The 23,742-nt window shown below is 40.7% G+C and overlaps 1 protein-coding gene across 5 annotated transcripts in view; it reads right to left on the minus strand.

Annotated features, from left to right (window-relative positions):
- MTUS1 (microtubule associated scaffold protein 1) overlaps positions 1 to 23,742 on the minus strand; it is a 136,852-nt gene that overhangs the window by 61,579 nt on the left and 51,531 nt on the right. For 2 of the 5 annotated variants that reach the window (XM_075196455.1, XM_075196465.1), the window contains 2 exons: positions 20,716 to 20,853; positions 17,261 to 17,359 (listed from right to left, as the gene is read on the minus strand). The exons of 1 other annotated variant lie outside the window; for it this stretch is intronic. In XM_075196455.1, the coding sequence (XP_075052556.1) occupies positions 17,261 to 17,359; positions 20,716 to 20,853 (237 nt within the window). Of the gene's footprint in view, positions 1 to 9,380; positions 10,017 to 17,260; positions 17,360 to 20,715; positions 20,854 to 22,788; positions 22,925 to 23,742 lie in introns of those variants that run through there. 2 more of the 5 variants (XM_075196481.1, XM_075196489.1) reach the window with 2 other exon arrangements.

Genomic DNA, 23,742 nt, shown 5'->3' on the forward strand with positions numbered 1-23,742 from the left:
CTGCCGCATCTGGGTTCTCTGCACTTGCGTGGTAGTGTGTGTTTCAGTTTGAGCAGGGGAATGAAGAGACGGCGACACTCAGCCATGGAGGAGGAGTTCCTGTTATCCAGCCACCCAGAGGAGCAAGAAGGAAGGACGCCAGAGGTTTGCACAGGTAAGTGCGCACCCAGCCAGCCTGAGAGACATGGGGAGAGGCATGAAGGGGGGCAGGTCAGCATGGCAGAGTGTGAAGGGGGGGGGAGCAAAAACAGCATGGTGGACGCAGTGTGATCATAAGGCGGCACAGAATAATTATGTGTGTGTGATGGCACAACGGGCTTGTGACAATGTAATTTGTGTGTGTGGTAGGTGGTGGCTAAATAATGGGTGCTATTTTGTTTGTAGGGTGAAGGTTGCGCAGTTTAATTTTATAGTGGGGACTATTAATTTAAGATCCGGTGGTTTGGGGGCTATTGAATGTGGGGCTTAGTTTGAGGAGCATGAGGTCTATTTATTAAATGTGAATATGAATTATTTAATGGCAGTGACTGTTGCGGAAAATAGGTATATTTATTATACGTAAATGTGATTAATTTATTGCAGGGGCTGTCTGGAGGGAGGGAAATAGTATTCCCATTTAATAAACCTAATACTTTAATGTTGGCGTTGGAGGAAGGCCCAAGTATTACTTGTGGGTCCTATTGATTTAATGCCGGGGCTGGTTGGAATTTTCTAAATGTACCCATTATTTTTTCCAAATAGGGCCCCCCAAAATTCCAGGATCCAGACAAGCTGCAACTAAAGAAACCAGCAGCCACAGGTAGTAAAAGTGACAAGAACAGGTAGGACAGTCTGTCAAATGTTCTGAGTCTAGTGCAGGCTTAGTAACCTGTGACAACTCCAGGTTTGTGAAACTACAGGTCTCAGCATACTCTTCCAGCAATAAGCTGCTATATATTGGCAAAGCATGCTGGGGCTTGTAGTTTCACAACACCTGGAGTGCCACAGGTTAGCCAAGCCTGGTCTAGTGAAATAATCCTGATTTTTGGTGACTGTTCAGCCCAATCTAAGCGGCAGGTCAAGACTGTGTACTCTTTATACACACACTGCATTCCGTATATACTACACTAAGGTGCTAGCTGTTCTTTGTGGGCTGACCACTGCCCCTCTAGTGTCTGGTCTCGCCTTTATGATGGCTGGCCACAACCTCTCTGGTGGGCCGCTAGCATTGCAGTTCCCCAGTGGGCCCTTCATGCCCCAGTCCGACACTGGCCTGAGCTGCCTACCGCTAATGCGGTACAAGCCCTGTGCTTTCTGCAACCAGATTATGCCAGGCGGGTAAAATATATTCATGTCATAGTGGATCTGCCACAGACAGCACCAGTCTGAACCCCACTAGGTCTATGAATCAGAGAATTTATTAACACTTGAAACACTACCCATAAAGTTGATGACTGGCACAATTCCGCTGCTTCATCAATCATACCTACTGGACCTTCAATAATCAGCTCATCAAGATGTTGCTGAACACCTGGGTGCTGCTTCTCAATGTGGATGTGAAGTCAGTCTAATGCGGAGTCTGTATGTATAATCCGGGAGGAGTCTGTCACTCTGAGCTCACTTTGGTTTAATGAATCCAATTTCCCTATTACACTAACTGTAAAACTAATTACTGGAACACAAATTATTATTATTATTATTATTAATTTTTATTTATAGGGCGCCACAAAGTATCCGTAGCGCCGTACAAGGACAAACAATGGCACAGTACAAGGTGAAACAGCACAGTACAAGTAACAGTAAGCACTATAACACTGGGGGCTCAGGCACAGCATGAAAGAGAGGGAGGGGAAAAGTGAGTATAGGCAGTTAACTATGGCCCAAGAGGGTGGGCACAGGTGACAGGTTGAGAGTCACTGAGGGGAACGGAGAGAAGCAAGAGGAGACAGAGGGCAGAGGGACCGAGAGGAGGTGAGCTGAGTAGCTGGACAGCGCAGTTAAAAGTGATGGAAACAGGAGGTAGGAGAGCCCTGCTCAAAGGAGCTAACAATCTAAAGGGAGGGGAAGACAGACAGACACATGGATGAGACGGAGAGACGGGAGAAACGGAGACGGAGTCGAGGAAGGGGGAGAAGGGAAGAAGGTAAGAGAAAGAGGTAGCCGACCGGTGGAAGTTTAGGCATGAGACTGGAAGGCTTTAAGGAAAAGGTGGGTTTTTAATGTTCGTTTGAAAGAGGACAGATTAGGGGAAGTTCTGATAGAGCGGGGGAGCTTGTTCCAATGGAGGGGAGTGGCGTGGGAGTTTGTTCCAACAAACAGTGGTGTGGACCCTTAAAAAAAAATTATCCAGCACCAGAGCTTCTATCCTGAGGTGGTTACTGCTAGCGTGGTACAATCAGTGTGGCTTCCATAACGAGAGTCAGACTATGCCAAATTGGGAACTATAACCATGTCATGCCAATAGGGTTGGCCATCAAGAATTACGACTACAAGTTCAAATTCCCTCCAGTGAGTTGTGTGTTCTAGTCGCCTTGAGTACTGATGCCTGCTACCAGAGTTGAGAATCCTGTTCTAGTTTATTTTAAATTATACAAATAAGGGGGAAAAGAGAAAGAAAAGGGAGGTAGGGGGGAGGGACAGGACAAAAAGGGGGGAGGAGAGAGAACAGATTGGGAAGGTTAGGGTAAGGAAGGAGGAATTCACGCCTTTATATTTTTAGCAGAGGGTAATAGTTCAGTCTAATATTTCTGGCAGTGGATAGGGTTTGACTAAAATTGGAGCAGAGGTTGGTTGCAATACGAAGCCCATGGAGACCAGACTTTGTTGAAAGACACGGAGGAGCCCTTGAGCACGCTGGTGATGTGTTCCATCTGATAAGTGTGCCAGGTCCGACCACAGACCATTTGGAGCGTTGGAGAAACGGGGTTATTCCAGTGGGCAGCTATTTGACAGGTAGCTGCGCTGATTATATGCCGAAGAAGCTTATGGGTGTTGGAAGGTCTGGGAGAGGTAGAGGCAATAATACGTGCTTAGGATCGGAGGGCACAGGAGTATCGAGGACAGCCGTTGCTAATGCGAGAACTTCTGTCCAGAACGGGCGCAGTTTGGGACAGTCCCATCATGTGTGTATGAAGGTGCCAGTGTGGCCACAGTCTCTCCAACATGTTGGACTTGTTTGAGGGTACATGATGTGAAGCCTAGAGGGAACAGAATACCATCTATGTAACAATTTAATGCCATTTTCTTTGGTACGGACATTTATAGAACAACCAGCTGTCCACTCGTAGATGTCCGACCATTCTTCTGGATCTAGGGACGTTCCCAAATCTGCCTCCCACTGTGTCTAAAAAAGGGTCCTTAGCCTCCGTGGATGTGGGGAGTAAGGCAATGTATAGTGTTAAGATTAGACCTTTTGAGGACGGTCCCGATAGGCATAAATTCTCAAACACAGTGGGGGGTCTGCCAGGCAACTGAGCCTTGACCTGATGATGATAATGTCTGATTTGTAAGTATTGGTGGAACTGTCCCATCGTGAACCCACACCGCTCAATTAATTCTGAGAACTGAGGGAACGTTAGAGTGCTTGTAATGTGGTTTAGCAACAGTAATTTACCTTCCCCTGCCCATTTTGTGTAAATAGAACGTGAGTGGCCTGGTATAAAGGCTGGGTTCAACCAAAGAGGTATAAGTATCTGGGGGGCGGGAGATAGAGATGCCATTCTACTACACCGAGACCAAATTGAAAGGGAGAGGGCTATTACTGGGTGAGTTCGAGAAAGGGCTGCTCGCTGTGCGGCTGAGAGCCAGAGGATAGAGCAAATTGGTGGGCCTCCTAATAGGTCCGATTCTATATCAACCCAGACCCTGGTCCCAGGCAGAGAATGCCATTGGACACATTGAGCTAAACGTGCCGCATAGTTGCGAAGATTGGGAATGCCGAGGCCACCTGCCATGGGAGAGCGTTGTAGAATACGAGCAGAGATCCTGGATTTCTTACTTGACCAAATGAAGCGCATGATAGAAGTTTGCAGCATTTTAAAAGTAGAGGAAGGGACTTTGATGGGGAGGGTATGGAAAAGGTAAAGCAGCCTGGGGAGCAAATTCATCTTCACTGATGTAATCCGGCCCACCCAAGATATTATCAGCCTGTCCCAAGAAATCATGTCTTTCCTAAGGCAGGCTATCAATTGGGGGTAGTTTGCTTGGTAGAGGTCTTCTACCTTTCTAGTAATTGCTATGCCCAGATATTTGATACTGTCGGAATTCCAGTGAAATGGAAAATTTAGCTCCAAAAGCTGCTTCAACTTCAGCGGGATATTAACATCCAGAATATCCGTCTTGGCCGTGTTAACTTTTCTATAGTCTCGAACTTTAAGGTTATCGAGCTCCTGAAAAAAGGTTTGGTCCTGTTCTAGTTTAAGCCATTCAGATAGTCTTCGCTGGATTACCAGCAAGCTCAAAACGAAGCACCAACCTATACCATGAATGTATTGGTGAAGACCAAGAGATAAGCTAGCCTGAGATCTCAGAAGGCGGCTATGGGTTCAGCGAGCATTGTGTGAAGCTCAGCAAAGAGTACTAGAGGGGCCTGATCAAAACGCTAGTGCACCAAGTACAACATGGTCGGAGAGAGTGCAAGAGATTACCTGAACAAAGCGACAACAGCACAGTGTACCTGTGGACTGTGTTGGTCACCTGGGCAAAAAGTGAAAAACAGATGGCAGGACAGATGGGACAAACCCATTCAAACATCTGTTTTTACTTTCTAAAATTCCTGAGCATCAGTTTTGGATTTAATAAAAGTCAAAGTAAATAAATTTGACTTCAAGATAAAAAAAGGAAAAGAAAAAATTAAATGTGCATGAAGTGAGCATAATAGATAACTATGGGCTAGACACCAAATTCATATTTTTCAGAATAGGATTTAAAGGAGATAATTAATCAAACATTTCTCACATCCGGCAAGGGAACACTGCTGTTTAAGAACAGCTTCCCACCTCTCTAATAGCCAATTTTTTGCTGCACATTTGAAGTACACTGCATCCAACATAGTGGTTTGTAACATGTTAACACTGACCAATAAGTCACCGAACACCAGTGTTTCTTTAATATCATCGAAACCATGGGACAGATCTGAGAGTATTCTGGGTGTCCGTTAATGATTAATGATTCTACTTCATATGTTACAACATCCAATGATCAGAAAATAGTGTTTATAATTTATGTCAGGGCCTGCAGGAAACCATGTTTTAGAAGATCACTACTGAGCCAAATGAATTATCTATAGAGTGGCTCAAACACATTATGTACTAAACACAAACCAGGAAAAAGTGGAGAACGTTGGAGAAAGTGTTTTAAACAGTCCATCAGGCTTTTAATTTTTAACTTTTTGGCAGTCTGAGTTGGTTAAATTTAAAGAACCCTAAATACATTCAATGTTAAAAAAAAAAATTCCCCAAAAATCCAAAATTTATAACATTGTTTCCTTCTATATATAATGTTATAAATACATACATCCTGCCTGTATAGTAACACAGAGATCCAGCCTTCCTGTGCTATTGTTTTAATTCATGCTTTAGCCTTGTGTTCAGAACCTAATTTGAGTCATACAGCCCTGTGAGAGACCGTTCCTGCACAAGAGCCAACAAAAACTAACATCAAGGATTCAGCCATCCGTTATAGGAAAACCACTGCATTTCTAACGGCTGAACAAGGTTCTTGGAATTTAGCTACAGCGCATTATAATTAAATTGATCTGATATGCAAGTTGTCAAACAGTACATAAAATGTGAATATGTGCAGCCCCAGAAAGAAAACGGGACCAAGAGTAATGTACAAGTTCTTGTAGAATTTCAGACATTGGCCTTTCAACAAAAACCTTCTACAGCTATATTAGTAATTGCTAAAATGTTACGTATCCAATAGGGCCGGTTATCTGGACCAAATAGGTGGAGATGGAATTATAAAGGGGAAAAAAAAAAAAAATCATCCTTTTGATTCTTAAAACCACCAGGACAGACGGATAATGAACAGGATCTTGCCAATAAATGTGAACGTCTGGCATCTTAAAATCAAAATCTGGACACAGAGCAGGTCAGGTCAAGAAAGAGTTTTTGTCACAGCAAATACATTACTCGCTGAGGTGCCAAAACAACTAGCAAAAAACTGGCTAATGTCCAAATGGGATTGATCAGATTCTATATTGGACACGAAAGAAAATTTGGTTGGCCGATGACCACAATCTGCATGTGTATCACCAGGCGAATATACTATATGGACAACAAACAATCCATTGGTTTGACCAAATCAAGCAACAAAACTGTACAATTTAAGCCAACAGCATTGTGGCCAAACTGTTACCATATTAGGCCATTGGGCAAAGCAGCCAAGTAACTTCCCCTACATGTGTCTTCAGCACCATCAAAAATGATCCAAGGGAATTTAGTAACGGTTTACACACTGAAGAGCAGGATAATTAGACAAATCAAAAAAACGGAGAGCACATATTTTGTGCTAAAATAGCTCATCTTTATTTAAAGTCCATCTACCCATCACACACATAATTTTCACACTAATTAAAATAAATAAAAATTTAAACATAACCATTTGCCGTCATCCAGTATTAGAGGAAGGTATGTCATCCGCAGCAATCTCTGGTGGTCAGCTTGATATGCTATTCAATAATCCATACAGCAATGTAGTTTTAATAGTAGCAGAACAAATCACAGCATTAACCTTATGGTATAGTAACAGTGCGTATATGTATCTATATCTACCAAACAATCACCAACAAGACTAAATAGAGAAGAGGCTATTTCCCCCGCATCTTATGATGGCCCTTCACTGAATACACTGAGTAATGGAAAATCACCATCTGGACATTGATCATTATGAGACAATGTCAATAGTAAGACATTGTGTCAAGCCCATAAGTTGATACCAATATATTTCTGCATTGGTGTATCCTCCAAGCTCCACACACTAAGGGAGAGAGGAATTTATGAAAACTGGCGCACAGATAGCTCACAGCAACCAGACATTTGTGTCCTTTGTCTAAGCCATTGTAGAAAACGAAGGGTTTACAGGAAGCACTTATTTGCACACCAGTTTCTATAAATGGAGTCCCATTGGCTGTCCAACAACTCTGCTTAGACCTGCGTTCACTTACTGCTCCAAGGGCCATTAGCAGCACAGAAATGGGTGAATTACTTTGGAGTTAAAGGGATCAAATATATGGGAATCCTACAGTTCTTCTGCTTGAGCAGAGGGGGGTTAATCACTAAAACAATAAAAAAATAAAAATAATCCAAAAACAAGGCATTCTTGAAATGCTAACAGTCTATAAATACCGCCCTGTGTTGTGTTTTGTAGCAAGTGCAATGTAACATGTAAGCAGGACTGCCATCAGAAACTGTGGGACCCGGTACTACTTAGTCTGGCAGTGCGCTCCCTTCTTCGCCATACATGCCCTCCCTCATCACAGTAAATACCTGCCTCCCCGATCCTCATCACAGTAAATGCAGCACCATCACAATAAATGCTCTGCTCTCCTACCCCCAAATCATAATAAATGTCCAATTCATTTGGACATCCTGGTTACTGATGGACAGAAAGTATGGCACGCGGTGAAGAAGTTTCCACGCCGCACACTCCCAGCCTATCTATTACCAGGAGCCGCAGCATTGTGGAGAGGGACAAGCGGTCAGACTAAAGAGGGTGTACCGGCCGTACCCCGCTGATGATGGCCCTGAATGTATTAGTCTACTCTCACTGACCCTGAAAATCCAAAGGCATCAAGAGCATTAATTATAGGAAAGGATAGGTCTTTAACTGGAAGAATCATGGGAAGCCTTCGCAGTTCAGCAACACACAGCTTACCTATCAGGAATGTTTAGTATAACCTGACAATGATCACTATATGCAGCCGCTACTCCCAGCAAGTACCGACGAAACACTAAGATTTGTAAGAGTATTCCAAGAATTGGAAAAAGCAATCTAGGCAGTCTAATGCTTAATCTACAGAGATCAGGATAGCGCCATGATTTTACAATAGACACCCCGGGGAGGTCTAATCAGTACAATTATTTTACAATTACAGAGGTGCAGTTTTCAATTTCTATAGTAACCTTTCAGAGAGACCATTACTAATACTGCGTGGAGGATTTGCTAATCCCTGCTCTCTGCATAGCCTGCCAATCGCAGTACTAGTCTCATGGAATAAATATCTCCTCTCTAAAATAAACACAGGCAGCCCTGTAAAATGGCACCAGTGCTCCTTACTGCTGGATCCCAAGTCTGTCTCCCTCACTGAAACCTCCTCCATAAATGTTACCTTATTCAAACCACCTATTTTCACTGTACAAATCCTACATTGATGCTAGATAAATACACCTGGATGTTTGCATCAGTGCATAGCTCTATAATGTGTTTCTGCTTGTATTTGTTGTTTCAGGTTGTAAATGATCTGATTTAACATTTCTACTCTATTACTGCTGTTCTCTTAAAATATATTTTTACAGCTGATATTTTACAATCCCCTAGGAAACACAGCAAGTTTTCTACAGATCGGGAAATTTGAGTCACAATTTAGTAGATCATGTTGTGTGACTCAATACTAGTAATGTGTGAGTGTATATGAAGCATAAGGGAGGATGGAAGTGAAATAAATCCTCTATTAGACCCGACTGTCGGCCATATCGGCTAGTGAGAGATGTTAATGGATGTGCTGTTATCGTTCATAAGACTCACATCAGATCTCCATTAAGACAGATCTCTTCTATTACAATTGGTGCTGTCTATGCATCAAATGAATACATTTCCAAATTACCCTCCTGGCATTAGCTAAAAATAACCAGTGCAATTAAAAAGCAAATCAATGTACAGCAAATCAACTAAGTTAAATGTAAATGGGAAACACGTCACTGAATAAATTGCTCCCATAGCTCTAAGAGATATCAGGTTACTCAGTGTACTGAGTTTTTGTGTTTGCATTAAATAGATCACCATCTAAAAAACACTGATATTTTATGAATTATACTAAATGCCAGAGGATGACAGTTACTGTGCATTATCTTCAGTGGTTCTCATAGAAACTTCAAACACAACCGTGGAATCAAATAAAAAAAAAAAAAAGACAAAACTATAATATTTAGAATTTTCTTTATATATAACATGCAAGGAGAACCTATAAAAACAAACCATGATAAATAGCCTTCTGTACATCACAATGACATACACAGAATAACCACAATCTCTACATACATAGCTACATACCGTGCACCTTATATATAGCTGCACACCTAAACAAGCGTGTCTCAGCTATCAGCTGGAGCAGTAAACAAGATGTCCCCGGCTATTAGTAGAACACAGCAGAGATCACAGAACATGTAGCCAGCACTAACCTGCATGAAATATCACAGAGCTCTTCCTGTATCCAGAAGGCAGCCGCAGATTCCGGAGCAGTCCGCTTGCAGTCAGCCGCACACGCATATTGGATAAGGAGAATTTGGGAGACCATAACATGTCTTCAGAAAACGTGGAGAGATATCCAGCAAGAAACTGCCTCCATGTACTACCAGGCTATATTTTTAGCTCACTACCAATGGTCCAGGGCCAAGCAGCAGAAGGGAGACAGAAAAAAGCAATTGAAAAAGGCAGCTCATTCCATCACCTTGACTGCCAGGCGTGCACATAACAAATCCCAGAAAGCAGAAATGCACTATGCAAATCTGTCCGGCAGCACTCCCCCCAACCAGATGTTGCAGAAACAAAGCGTGCCCTTAGACTGAGACCTCCTCCCAGAGCCTATGAAGACAGGCAGCCGCTGAATTACATCACACTATGTCCATGCATAACAATCTATTATGCAGGGAGAAAGCTGGTTAACCCTTCTCGCTGTGTGTGCCAAGCAGGGTTTATAAATACACACTCTCAGAAATAGACTAGATCCTCAGCAGTGACAGTCTCCCTATAGGTACAGCTGTACAAAGATGGATATTCTGCAGCACCAAGGTAACAAGTGCACAGAGCTCATCCTCTGGGCAGCCGCAGAGTCTCAGCACAGCTCTGAGGTGCTCAGTGATGTGATTATAAGGAGAAAGGTGGGAGGTGATGAAAGAGCAGCACAGCATCCAATCGACAATCATCCATCGCTCACCCAGACAGGCAGAGACAATGACTAATAATCCTGCCTTAATTTTATTCTTCACAGCAGAAAGGGAGGAATTCGGAACAAAATGGTGGCAGACGTCTCCTGGGATATTTCCTCTTACACATACAGGATCATGGAGAAGCCAGCTTCTCCCTCTAACCCATGTACATAGGAGAGTCATCACATTGGTGAAATATTCCATATTAGTGGAATATTAAGGCAGAACAGGTTCTATTCTATAACCTCCAGGTAATGGAATACAAAAGGCAGGTCATTATAAATCTGTAATACACTGGTTTCTTTGTGTTACAATATTTGTAACAATAGTTACGACTTGCAGCAGACACACGAGAGGAACGCTTGTTACAAGGTTACATTAACTAAAGCAGATACATGAATTCTATCTGTACAAGTTTTAAGTACAAAATATTTTGAAAATTACCTAGACTACAACAAGCAAAAAACTTGACAAGACTAATCCTTCTACACAATGCACATCTGTAAAAAAAAAAAAAAAAAAAAAAAAAAAAAAGATTCCTCCATGGCTTACAAATAAAAATAAATAGTAAAATTAAAAATTAAACATTCAGATCCAAAAACCCTCCAAAATACTTATAAAAGCGTTGCCATGTGTTACACAAAAGTGTTCAATGCCATAAGCATGAAATGGGTTTATAAAAAACAACACAAAACCAGTTTTGTTCATTCAGCCACTCAAGATCTAAATAAATCCCATTTAGTCTACGCAGTTGCCAGCTGGGATGTATTCAAACGGCTACAAAGCTGTGTCACAATATAACAATTGCAGCTCTCTGCAGACCATGTAACACATCAATTGAAGCATGCTTAGCCACACTTGTGTTTTCCAGGTTCAAACCTGATTTTACTACAGTATCTAAGGTGCGCACACACCCTACCACAGAATGGAAGCCTGACAGACATCTCCAGGACAAGTATGGAAGGTGCGTTCTGTGGGATTTCATTCAGAGAAACTACAGCACCACATTACACATCTTACCACTAGCAAGAGCTGAACTTACATCATGTATTGGAAGAAAATTACTATAATGTATAATATAAAATAGTATAATTGGTTTGCTCTGATTAGTGTGATACAAGCATCCATCCTTCTGCAGCATATACAGGTCTGTAAACATTGCTTAAAGTCTAAGTCAAAGGATGTGGGGACTCTGCACTCGGCAGCATGTAGTGAGCAACCTCTGCTTAACCAGAGATGCCCCGACATTTAAAAAAAGGCAAACACTATGCAGTTACCTTCCTCTACACTCAGGGGCTAAATAATTAATAATCATTGGGCCCCATAGGAAAATGTGGGGTACGCGAAGGGTCCAGAGAAACTTATCCAGTAGCTCAGGATACCCCGCTTTGGGCCCAGAGCAGATGAACCAGTATTTCCACGCCACCCGCACCTCCACAGGTATGGGGGTTTTTTTTGTTTTTTTTTCAATTTTAGGCATCACACCCAGTGGCATTAATTACATATTATTATTATCCTTTATTTGTTAGGCGCCACAAGATTTCCGCAGCACCGTACACAGTACAAACAGTACACTATACAGGGTGAAACAGTACAAAACAATAAACAAAAATACTAGTACTTCAGAAACTCCAGGCAGGTTAAAGCAATAAACACGGAGCAGAAGAACAGGTAGGGAGATAGGAGGGAAGAGGGCCCTGCTCATTTGAGCTTACATCCTAAGGGAAGCATTTTACTGGCATATTTTACTGGCATTTTTAACGCTGGTAACAGGCAAGTAAACAGGTATAACCGTACCCACTGCCACTGATACAAGTGCTGCGGTAACATTCCAGTTTTCTGAATGCATCCCAGTCTGTGCACATGCTGTTTCTGTGGGTAAGAGAACTGTGGCAGTCTAGACAGAGCACCACCTGAACACCCAACTCTAGTAATAAAACCTATGTCAAATACGGGCGACGTGTTTTCAGTGACAAAAAAACAACAACACGCTAATGCAACAACAGTGGGTACCTGGAATAAGGCTGAGGAGTCACATACAGGTCACAGTATGGTTACTGTTATGTGCAGAATATTTCTTATTCATTTAGAGTTTGATATAGACAGAGAAAAAGATTTTTGGGTAAAGACTTGTGGTGCAACAGTATGCAAAAGGTGTCACGTTTATAAAGAGATGCAATTAAAGGATCACATGTCTCAGTGTATTCTCTGGGTGTTAGGGCGTGGGCTGCTAGACTTAGGTGGTAGCTACCTGCAGTCAATAAAAACCTTGTGAAAACCTGAATGTATAAGCTCTCGCCCAATCTGGATTTTCAGCTAAGAAAAGGTAATTTTTAATTATCTGCAAGTGTCACTGTTTCATCACATGGCCTCCAACCCTGTTTTTAGTGGCAGTAATCATAGCATGAATAAAATGTAATGTCTACTACAACCCCCATTCTCTAGGCTCTGTCCCAACTAGAATTGTCCATCTTCAGTTCTGCAACCAGAAATTTCTTTGTAAACAAATATGAAAAACATTTATAATAACTTTGTGTTACAGTAGTTCAGTATAAACTAATAATTGGAACAAACAGTCACAAATGCTGCACTCTTATCAGCAATATTAAGCAATTGGCTTCATACAGCTGTATTTATTGTCCAGAAAAACCCAATTATGCCGGATGGTGCAGGGTTAATAAGAGCTCAGATCACTGTACAGTAAGATCTGAGGGGAGCAGCATCACCAACAACAAAACATCACATATTACAGTGGTAGTAGATTCTCATGTATTTGGACTTTAACAAAAATCTGTGTTAAATGATAATTTACTTAGATCTTTACATGTGACAGGCAGCTGTTTAATGGCCCTGCCCATATTGGTCTGTAGGCCCTGGAGCAAGCGCTCACTGCAGGGCTTCTGGAACACAATTAGATTCTCCCTTTAGTTTACTTTACTCTACAGCTGTGCTGGGAAACAAAGGACAGCTAATAATGAAGTAAGAACATGTAGTGGCTCAATGTGTTTCTGCCTAGTTGTATTGTATACACCACAAATTGTGGACCTGAGGCTGTCAGTCTGCTGCAGAACTTCACAATATAATGCAATATATAAAAGCTGCCCGTCTTCATGTCCTCATTGGAAGCTCTAAAGAGAAACAACCTCTTTATCCCTCACTATTTGGAGTGGAAAGCTTCAACCTAAGTAAGGGTCTTCAGACCCCTCCTTCACGGCAAGGCTAAGGGATGCACCAACGCGTCGCCCAGGGAGTCACAATCTTAAAGTTCCTGAAGGTTTCCAAGACAGCAAAGAGGTGGGAGCCTCAGGGCCACAATACCTCCCATAGATCCAGGGACAGAGTAAAGGGTCTACAACACCTATTTCAAATTGTGAGGTAAAACACAAGTGCCCAATGGCAAAACTCATGGAAAAGAATAGTTGCTGTGACATTACAACCCACGTCTTCAGCTGGGGTTACCAATATGTTCCTGCCTGACAGCCAGTCAAAAGAATCCAAGTGCAGCAAAAAGAGCAGAGTAAAGTGCAATGGAGCCATCAGCCCACTTAGGTTCCCCATACCCATGTTTGCCACTCAAGGCGTACATGATATCCCAGTCTGTTCTGCTGCAAGCCTTCCTGGCCACAGAACCAAGGCGGTCCAAGTCCAACAATGGTACTAAACCTGTGATCAGCAACACCACAGTCCAGCAGCAACGTGGTCTCTTGCTTACTATTATAACAAAACGTCCACTTGTGTACATATTGATTTGCAGAATGACTTCACTGACAACAGGATGTTTTCTATGTCTATAAATACTATGGTACGCACATGATGTGTAGGAGAGAAGATGCACGAAAAAAACTAAAGTTAGCAACTGTTTGGGGAATTGATAATCCCCATGTCACCTAGTAACACTTTGGTTACTAACTTGAATACAGAACCTAGTTATTACTCTGCTGAAGTGTATTCAGTAATAGTCAGAAAGTAATAATGCTGTAAATGCCCATATAAATAGAATGCAATAGCCAGCCTAAGAATAGATGACCATTACCAACAGCAGAGGATCAGACAGGGATTGGGGAAATAAACTATAAATACAGTAATATAAACTGGATAAAGCCATAAAGATCAATTGTGTGCTTTAGGGTGCATGATTTAATCCTATAATGAAGTCTGATCTAGAAGTAGATGGATCTACTTTAAAATGGCATTTAACATTTAAGGTGTGCAGCCACCTCGGAATAGCACTAACTCCATCTCCATGCCACATACAAACTGCTCACTGGCAAGAGTAATTGTAGAACTATATTATACCAACAGCACTGAAGTCAACGAACACACACATGGACTTCTAGCCGACATCTTATGCAAGCTGTGAAAGTCATAAATACTCAGAAGACCCACAATGGAGCAAGTGTGTTAAAAAACAATTTAGAACAGAACAGATCTGTAAATAAAAAAGTTACAGCACTTTGTCAGGTTTTACTACGTGTAATGCAAATAGCCATGTAAGGTGATCAGCGCCACTTGAGTAAGTGTTAACTGAACCGTCTTATCGATGTTTACTTGGAAACAGATCGGCTTAGTGAACCACAAGCCATAGCAGACCTAACCGGTACTACATACAATGTCAACACGGCAAATAAGTCCACTAAAACGCAGTTAATCAAATGTGCATCTCTTCACATAAATAGTGGTTTTCTATATACAGTGGAGACACATGCAAATAGCTCACCATAGGAAGAAATTCACTGAAACGCCTAATACAAAGACTGAATTACACAGATTGACAGATGTTGTAATAAGGGAAAAATTCTACACACAATCTTTATTTTGTTTCTTACACCACACAAATACAATCCCCTCCAGTAAAAAAATAACTGAAGAGCCATAAGGTTGCCAATATGAATATAAAAGGCAGTATAAGCAAAAAAAAAAAAGAAACAAGGATTTATGAGGAAAGCTGCTAAGTCATGGTTAATTACTAGTATATGAGAATACAAGTAACACTTCATGATTTTGGAACAAAGAGTTGAGTTAAACTTAACTCAATTAAATCGTAGTACAGTTACTTTCAAACGCTCTTGTCAGTGACAGATCCCTACGATTCTCTGGTGGAGCAGAGTCAGAGCCACGAGTCCACAACTGTCACCAGTACAAGAGACGTTGTACTTATGATGCATTATTATGGGTTTAGGAAATTCTTTAAGGCTGCTAATGAAAGTGTACTGGATATCAACAGGACCACTCCTCAAGTCTTCTCACATCTCATCCCAACAACGTGAAGGGATCCGAAACCCCATTACATGTTTCACAAGTCGATTCCCTTGTCCAAATGGGTTAACTTCTTTATATTACAATCAGTTTAAACCAAATCTAGCACCCCAGTTACTTAAACTCTTTAATAAACTCAGTGTGGAAGAGACACCAACAAGTGCAGTAGTGACAACCACTGTCACAGTAAGAATCTAAAGAGGGAAATGGCTATCATTATTATTAAATTATGAGAGCTATATGCCTATGTACTCAAGCAAGAAATATGGACTTCTCATATGTGACCTATCATGGTAATTTGTAGAATTATCTAGGCAGTGGTGGACGGCTACAATAAATAATGACCTAGCACAACTCTGTAACCTATCTCACATCTTTCCAATTTGCAGATCAATTAATTCCTTCTTCTAAGAAAGGGATCATGCAATCCCTCTGGGGATACAAAACACAAAAACAGGATATATACAAATGTAGTGCTCAAACCTACGAGTGACTGTGCACCCCGGACCTTGCAACTCTTCCCTTAGTGGCATACTAAGCATCTATACAAGATTTATATGGATAATCCACAGACTTTTTGCATCCAAGGCAAAGTACCATAATTTGAAGCTTCCAAAAACTTTTTGGCCCCTGTAAAGTTTTCACTCTGGAAACATAATGAACGACGTAACTTGCTCACTAAACTCATTTAATGAAGATCCAACTCTGGTTATTTCAAAACTATCCCAGTCTGGGTCTTATTGTGCTGCCCCAAAAAAGAAATGTCCGAGAGGAGAAAAAACATAAGATACGGGGCCAACTATGGAGAGGGGCCTCCAAGTCATCCATTTACACCACAAAGCAGCAACTGTATACACTTATTTCATTGGCATCTTTTGCCAACTTCTTCAAAAACCTCTATCTCAATTCCTCCTATGCACTCTAGCAAGAAAAATAGACTTCTCTTATGTGGGAGTATCAGGATGCAAACAAACAACCTCCATGAAGACTATCACAGGCTAGAGAGATGTTCTTGTTTGTGACCCCTTCCTAAGCTTCATATGCAAGTTAGAAATATCTGTGTGTACTGGCTATTCATGAACAAAACTAATTTAAGGCAAGATAAAAATGACCAAAAGAAAACAAACTGTAGCTGATCAGTGATCCTATTAAGCAGCTCATCTGTGTGTTGTCTATTTATACACATCTAGGGCTGAGTTTTTAGTATACCTGAGAAGACGAGGCTGGTTTGTGCCAACCGGTATCAATGTTACCTGCAAAGTGTACATAGAAGCACAGTGCACTCTTGTCTAGACATTGTAAACTCCCATAATATTGCTAATCTTTCCATACTATTTCAGGTATTCAAATGTTCAACTTACCATAAACTGCAAGCTAATCACTTACCATTACTTCTGGATACACCCATCATACAGATGTTACTCTACTTGAAACATTTTGTTTTATACTTTTATTAACGATCTTGCATGGCCTATAATAGCTGCTTTTCCCCTTTTAGACCAACATGTCCAGCATTTCCTTAATGGTTCATTTTCATTATAGAAAATGATGAGAGATGAGTAACTGTACAAGTTTGGCAATACTTGCAACCTTGTCTATAGTGCCCATAGCTGTAACTACATCACAAGACAAAGATTATGGAGAAACCGTATAGAAACGGAGCCAAATAAATTACTTCCAAAGTACATTATCACCATCAAGCGTTGGATACTAATGGACCGCTTATAATCTTCTTTGTAATGCTGGAATTTTACCATTATCAAATGCAGTTGAAGTAACTAAGCTATAACTGGAATGTAACGTGTACATGAAAAAAATATAATGTTATAATATATGCATTTCACGTTCTATGATGAGAAAGACATCAGATTTCTCACCTCCATTAACGGTTTTATATTCCACTCGCTTTGTTAAAAATGCTGATGTCCCAGATGTTTTTGTGACACCTTGGTTTAAAATGGGGCTTTTCTTTGTGCCTGAAACAAAAAAGAAATAAAATTTGACAAATACACCACTAGTTTAAAAAGAACACAATCTTTAAAAAAAAAAACAAACAAACAAACACACAACACCTACAGAGGATTTAAGATGTTTTGCCCTCCTGTGAACATTACATGGCTATGTTTATTTGTATCCAGAACGCTTCTATAGATATGGCTGAAATGCACAGAATGTATTAAGATAATTTTTTCTCTTTCTGGCTTCAAACAAATACTGGTATTTCTATTAAACCAATGATGTCCAGCATAATGTGCCATCTTTTTTTTGTTCCTTAGATTAAAGTAATTATGCATAAAACACAATGTAGTTGACTAGAGTGAGCGTATTTCTTCAAAGTGCATGCAGACAAGAGGTCAGCCTGTGCGTCTGAGCGGGATTGCATTCAAAAGACCATCATTAGGACACCATTCAGGACAGATGGAAAGATGAACCCACATAAGAGAACTTCATGTGGTGTTCTGCATTGTTCATGTGAATGTTCCTTGTCAGATGAACTGCAGATCATGTAGAGGGCAATGCCAGCTGACCATTAATGTCAAATTCAATGCCAAGACAAATATTACCCTCACACCAGGTACCACCTAAATAAAACAAAGTGAATATATGGCAATTCGGCTCAGAACCAGCATGAATGCATAAAGGACCTACACCAGAGGTCCCAGAACGGAGACAACAGCCCACCCCATAATGTACTAAGATCTGCAGAATATGCACAATAGAGGCATCCATAACCATGATCAAACAGTAGCACAAGAACACCATAAATATCCCCACCTAATGTGTAGACCCGAGGACACAATTTCCACTGTATCACAGAACTTTAATTTCAAAGCCCAAACTAAATGTAACCAATGCTAACACCACAATAACCTCATAACTAGAAAGTCCACTACGACTGGTAAATTTGTTGTAAATTTTGGTTGTTAAAGTATCGGCGATGAAAAACAGCAAACACACGTGTCCTATAAAAAGGTTCTCTCATTACGAAGGTGTCACAAGAAATATCTCATGATGGGTAAAAGTAAAGAGCTCTCTCAAGACCTTCGCTACCTTATTGCTGCAAAACATACTGATGGCATTGGTTGCAGAAGGATCTCTAAACTGCTGAATGTTCCAGTGAGCAATGTTGGGGTCATAATCTGGAAGTGAAAAGAACATCATTTCACCATAAACCAGCCACGACCAGGTGCACCTCGCAATCTTGCGAGGTGCACCTGGTTGTGCACATCGCAGGAGTGAAAAAAAGCAGAACAGTTGTCCAAGAACCAAGGACCACTTGTGGAGAGCGTCTGAGAGACCTGGAATTAGCAGGTACAATTGTTTCAAAGTTAATAAGTAATGCACTCAACTGCCATGGCCTGTATGCACGCTCACCACGTAAGACTGCTTTGCTGAAGAAATAACACGTTGAAGCTTGTTTAAAGTCTGCTGCACAACATTTGGACAAGCCTGTGAAATACTGGGAGAATATAGTGTGGTCAGATGAGAGCAAAATTGAACTCTTTGGATGCCATAATACACACCATGTTTGGAGGAGAAATGGCACTGCACATCACCCCAAAAACACCATACCAACAGTGAAGTTTGGAGGTGGGAACATCATGGTGTGGGGCTGTTTTACTGCATATAATTGAAGGAAGGATGAATGGAAAAATGTACCGGGACATTCTTGATAAAAATCTGCTGCCATCTACCAAGATGCTGAAGATGAAACGAGGGTGGACATTTTAGCAAGACAATGATCCCAATCACAGCCAAGGACACACTCAATTGGTGTCAGAGAAAGAAAATAAAGCTGCAAAAATGACCCAGCCAATCACCTGACTTGAATCCAACTGAAAATCTATGGAAAGAACAGAGTTCATAGAAGAAGCCCATGAATCTTCATGATGTGAAGACTATTTGCATTGAAGAATGGGGCAAAATCACACCTGGGCGATGTATGCGACTAGTTTCTCCATAGAGGAGGCATCTTGAAGCTGTCATTACCAAGAAAGGCTTTTGTACAAGGTGTTAAATAAATTTCAGGAAGCGTGTTCAATACTTTTTCCCTGCGTCATTTCACATTAGACAAAAAAAAATATTTTTGGACATCTATGGTTTGATTTCTTTGCATGTGTGGATTGCAAGGGCTGCTGTTAACATTTTATTTAATATATATTTACTGAGAAAAAAGTTGATGTGGTCAATACTTATTTCACCCGCTGTATAAGTTTCTCCTCAGTGCTGGCTAGCACAGGTCAGATAGAGATACTGTATTATACTGAAGCCTGGTTCATTGCTACCAATGTGCCTAACGTGGCTGCAGAGATAAAGACTGGATTATATGGACTCATAATATTTATATCAGTTTCATCTGTCTTCAATACAGTTTCAGTGGTAAATAATATTTTAAATACATAAGATGTTGGTATTACATCAGATGAATGCTGAAAAGGGTATTATCCTTTATAAGGTGTGGAAGCCAGCAATTACCCACTTAAACTAGAGAATGTTTCGTCACAATAGACTAAGTGGGAAATTATCAATAAATCGGTAACACCCTTATACAAAAATATTTTATGCCTTTAGCTCCGTGAAGTTATTTGAACAGCGCAAAAATGTTATACACACACACACTTTACATGAACAAGAGAACAAGTATTTGCTTGCTACCAAAGAGTTTTCTTGGTCAGTGGATGGAAAGGTCATCAGATATTTTACCATGTGCAGCCAATGTTAGTGGTGATTCCAGGTGACAAGTTGATTTTTTACAAAGTTAATGGTTTAGTTTTGTTCAACTTTACATGTTGAGCGTTACAAAAAGAACCATTTGTGAAGTCATACTGTTGCCCCCAAGGGCTGGAACCAGACCAGAAGATATCAATTATTATACGATTATAAGTCCTGTGGTTGGGCCTGTAATAGAACAATCGTGTCCCATTTAGCTTAAGCCTTAAATTTGCCATGAATTATCATCACATCCCATCTTATGTAGTGTTTCCACAGTTTAAAGAAAAATGCAGATTATTTTCATTTTAATAGATGATCTCCCCTTCACCCAAATAGCAGAACGGGTTTCCCAGGTCCGCACCCCGCAGTTTCCCAGAAACGCTCTGCACAATAAAGCAGACAGGACAGACAGCTGCTCCTACGAGTCAAATCCAAAATCTATCAATACATTTGCACTAAAACTTATTTAAAAATGTTGAGAACTGGAGAAGAACCATAATATTTGGTGAAGACAGGGGTGAGTCTTATTCTGCCAAACGGGGAGGAGGGCAGGAACCTAAACCAGCTTTTATGTGCATTCAAATATATACTATTCAAAATAGGCAAGAGCAACACCTACCTGTCTGTGCAACCTTCAGAGACTGCGATCTGGCTCTTGGAAAAGTGACTTTTGAAAGCGGTGTTCCAGCAGCACCATTTTGTCTCAAACATTTTGCAGGGACCTCCTCAGCCTTGGTGCTGCTTGTGGCGGTTGTAGCTGTTAAAAGATCAATAATAGAACATAAGATCTATAAAGGTAGAACATGTACTTTTGGGATGGGAGTGAGACAAGACAATCCATAGGAGCAGTTTAACGAGGCCTTTGTAACCTGTGAGCAAGTTTAAACAGAAATATAGTTATATTTACATACAACTCTGTAAATACCCATGTGTCTTGGTTCTGTGGCAAATATATCCACTTATACTTGTTTAATACACAACTCTACAGGCATAGGTGTATTACAACCAAACCAGCAGGCAACACAGTCACCGCCCATGATTCTTCCTCTCAACATCTACTAGTGTTAGTAACTAGATACATTTCAGGGGCTGCATGGACCTCACGAACCATCAAAAGGGCGGAATATTATCCTAAATCACAGCAATAAGTTAAAATAGATTTAATGAAATAAATACATTTTAAACAAGTATCACAAGCTATAACAAACAAATCTGACAAAGCACTTTAAAAACTGTTTTCAAGCACAAAGGAACAACGTTTTATCTGGGTCACATTTCAAACAGACCATGGCTGCCAAACCGGTCTAATATTTATTAAACGCTTAGGAAAAAACAAATTTAAGAACCTAGTTCTCTTTTCCACCCTTACTTGACATTGTTCGATTACAGCAATATGTCTCCAAAAAGGTGAAAGTAGGAACAGCATCTACAAGATAAAGATTCCAAAGAATGATATGTTTTCACTCTTTCATAATCATTGGTTTGTTTGAGATTCTTAAACCCATTATAATTGGAACAAACAGGAAGTGACTGACTTTGTGAGATAACTTGTGAACATCTGGATCACTGTCCAGTCTGACCACATGCCGACTGCTCAGCAGCATCCAGGGGGCCCCGTACATTCTGTGGGCCACATGAATCCACACACAGTGATGGCAATCCACCATAGACTGCTTTTGTCGGATGAGAATAATCTACTGTGGATGGATATTAGCTGCTACCCGCCAGTTTCAATGCAGCTGCATAACCAGACAATTTCTAAATCACACCAACGAAATAGCCATGTATTTAACCAGCGTAACACTCAAACTTACTGTTGTGTCAGCTCTGTGTACAAGAACATATAACAGTTATATAAGAGGCTACGGGGTGAATGCATTTATAATCGTAACGTTGGTCCAAGGTGATGGAAATCTCTAATAAATTTAAAGAAGGCCAGTATGTGCTTCTTTATAATGTAAAAATCTTCCTGGGAAACAATGAATGCGAAATAAAAAATAAAATACTGCCACTGAGGTTACTATCCTTTATCTAAACTCTAATACAAGGAGACAGGATCAGATACCAAGACTTGACATCACAAGGGTGGCGCTATATTACAGATCCAATAGACATAAGCAAAGTATGAATAAAGCCCCAAGCAACTGGAAATTCTCATTTAATTTAATTTGTCTGTGTTACGAAAATATTTCTAGTAAGACACGTTCTATGTCCTGAATGGACACATTATAAAGTCTCTTGCAAAACTAAACAGCATTTTAACTTCACAACATAAGTGTTAGAATTACTAACATACTGTTTATAAAAGCCAGTGATAGTTCTATCGCACCCACTTTAGGGTCTTCATTTCTCGCATGTACAGAATAAATGTGTGCAAGCAAGTGCTGTATTACTAATTTATCTGTTGTAAAAGGGGGGAGGGGGTTATTTAAATAATTTAACGGTGTAGAGATAAGAAAGAATAAGCCACATGAAATACGTTCCAGCAGGGATTTGCATAATAACTAATGTAATGACCATTTCTCTGCTGAAATAGGTCTCTGCTACAATCTTCATTCCAAAAGAGATATTTCCAGGAAGCAAAGGATAAACCTCATTTTATTAAGTTCGGACAAAAAGAAAAAAAAAACAAACAAAAAAAACCCTCCCTGAAAAAAAACCCAAAAAAACAAAAACAAATGCAGTGACCTACTTCTTCTCGCAGCTAGTGAAGCCAGCAAAGAAACGATGCAAACGCTGCAGGATGCGAAAACCAGCAAGGTAATAAAGCTAACATCACTGAGGCTCCCTGATCCAGCAGCCAGTCTTGGCATGAACGTCAGGGTAGGTTGTAAGGGCCATGCAGTCTCTGTGCAACTGCGGTGCCCCCCCGGCACTGTCATTTATAGTAATATAGAGATAAAATCACGCAGAGATAGAAGGGCACCGGCCATGTTCACCTCTTTATCCTCCCGGCTCTCGATGAATTAGAGTGGAAAGTAATCAGAGGCTTTGAGGCAGGACTGATTAATTCTACATGAAAGTAACGAGGAACGTCGGCATTGGGTAGGTTTAATCTTGGCCACATGGTCAAGATGAAGTTTTGCTACAAAGGACATTTTATACATGATACAGTAGCCGCTTGTCTGAAATGGCAATGGAACAATGGAAACAATAGGCACATTTATAAGACCTTCTTACCAGTGAAGATGCAGCTTAAGCAGAGCTGCTACTGAGCCACCAGCACAATTGTCAGCTCTGCAGAGGATCTGAGGGAGGGCAACATTATGCACAGACCTCAATTCAAATTCTTTTTTAACAAGCGGCTGTAAACAGCAAAAATAAGTGGGCAAACTACACACAACGTTATCAGTTTGTGTCAGGCTGGGTAAGATAAAAGGAATGGACTATGTAGACTCCAGCACACATGTCAGTGTCCCATAAAGATTAATCTAGGGTTGCAAACTCACATCAATCGTATTCACACATCACTACAACGTAAAAGTACAAGTGAAAACAAGGCAAACATGCAGTGTCAGATTTCTATATCAGCAAACAAGGTGAAAACGATCTAGAACAAGACTGACCGACCTGCGGCTCTCCAGCTGCTGTGAAACTACAAGTCCCAGCATGCCCTGAAAGCTATGGGTGAATATCTACTGGTAAA

Source organism: Mixophyes fleayi, chromosome 1, assembly GCF_038048845.1.
Source record: "Mixophyes fleayi isolate aMixFle1 chromosome 1, aMixFle1.hap1, whole genome shotgun sequence".
NCBI classification, from domain to species: domain Eukaryota; kingdom Metazoa; phylum Chordata; class Amphibia; order Anura; family Limnodynastidae; genus Mixophyes; species Mixophyes fleayi.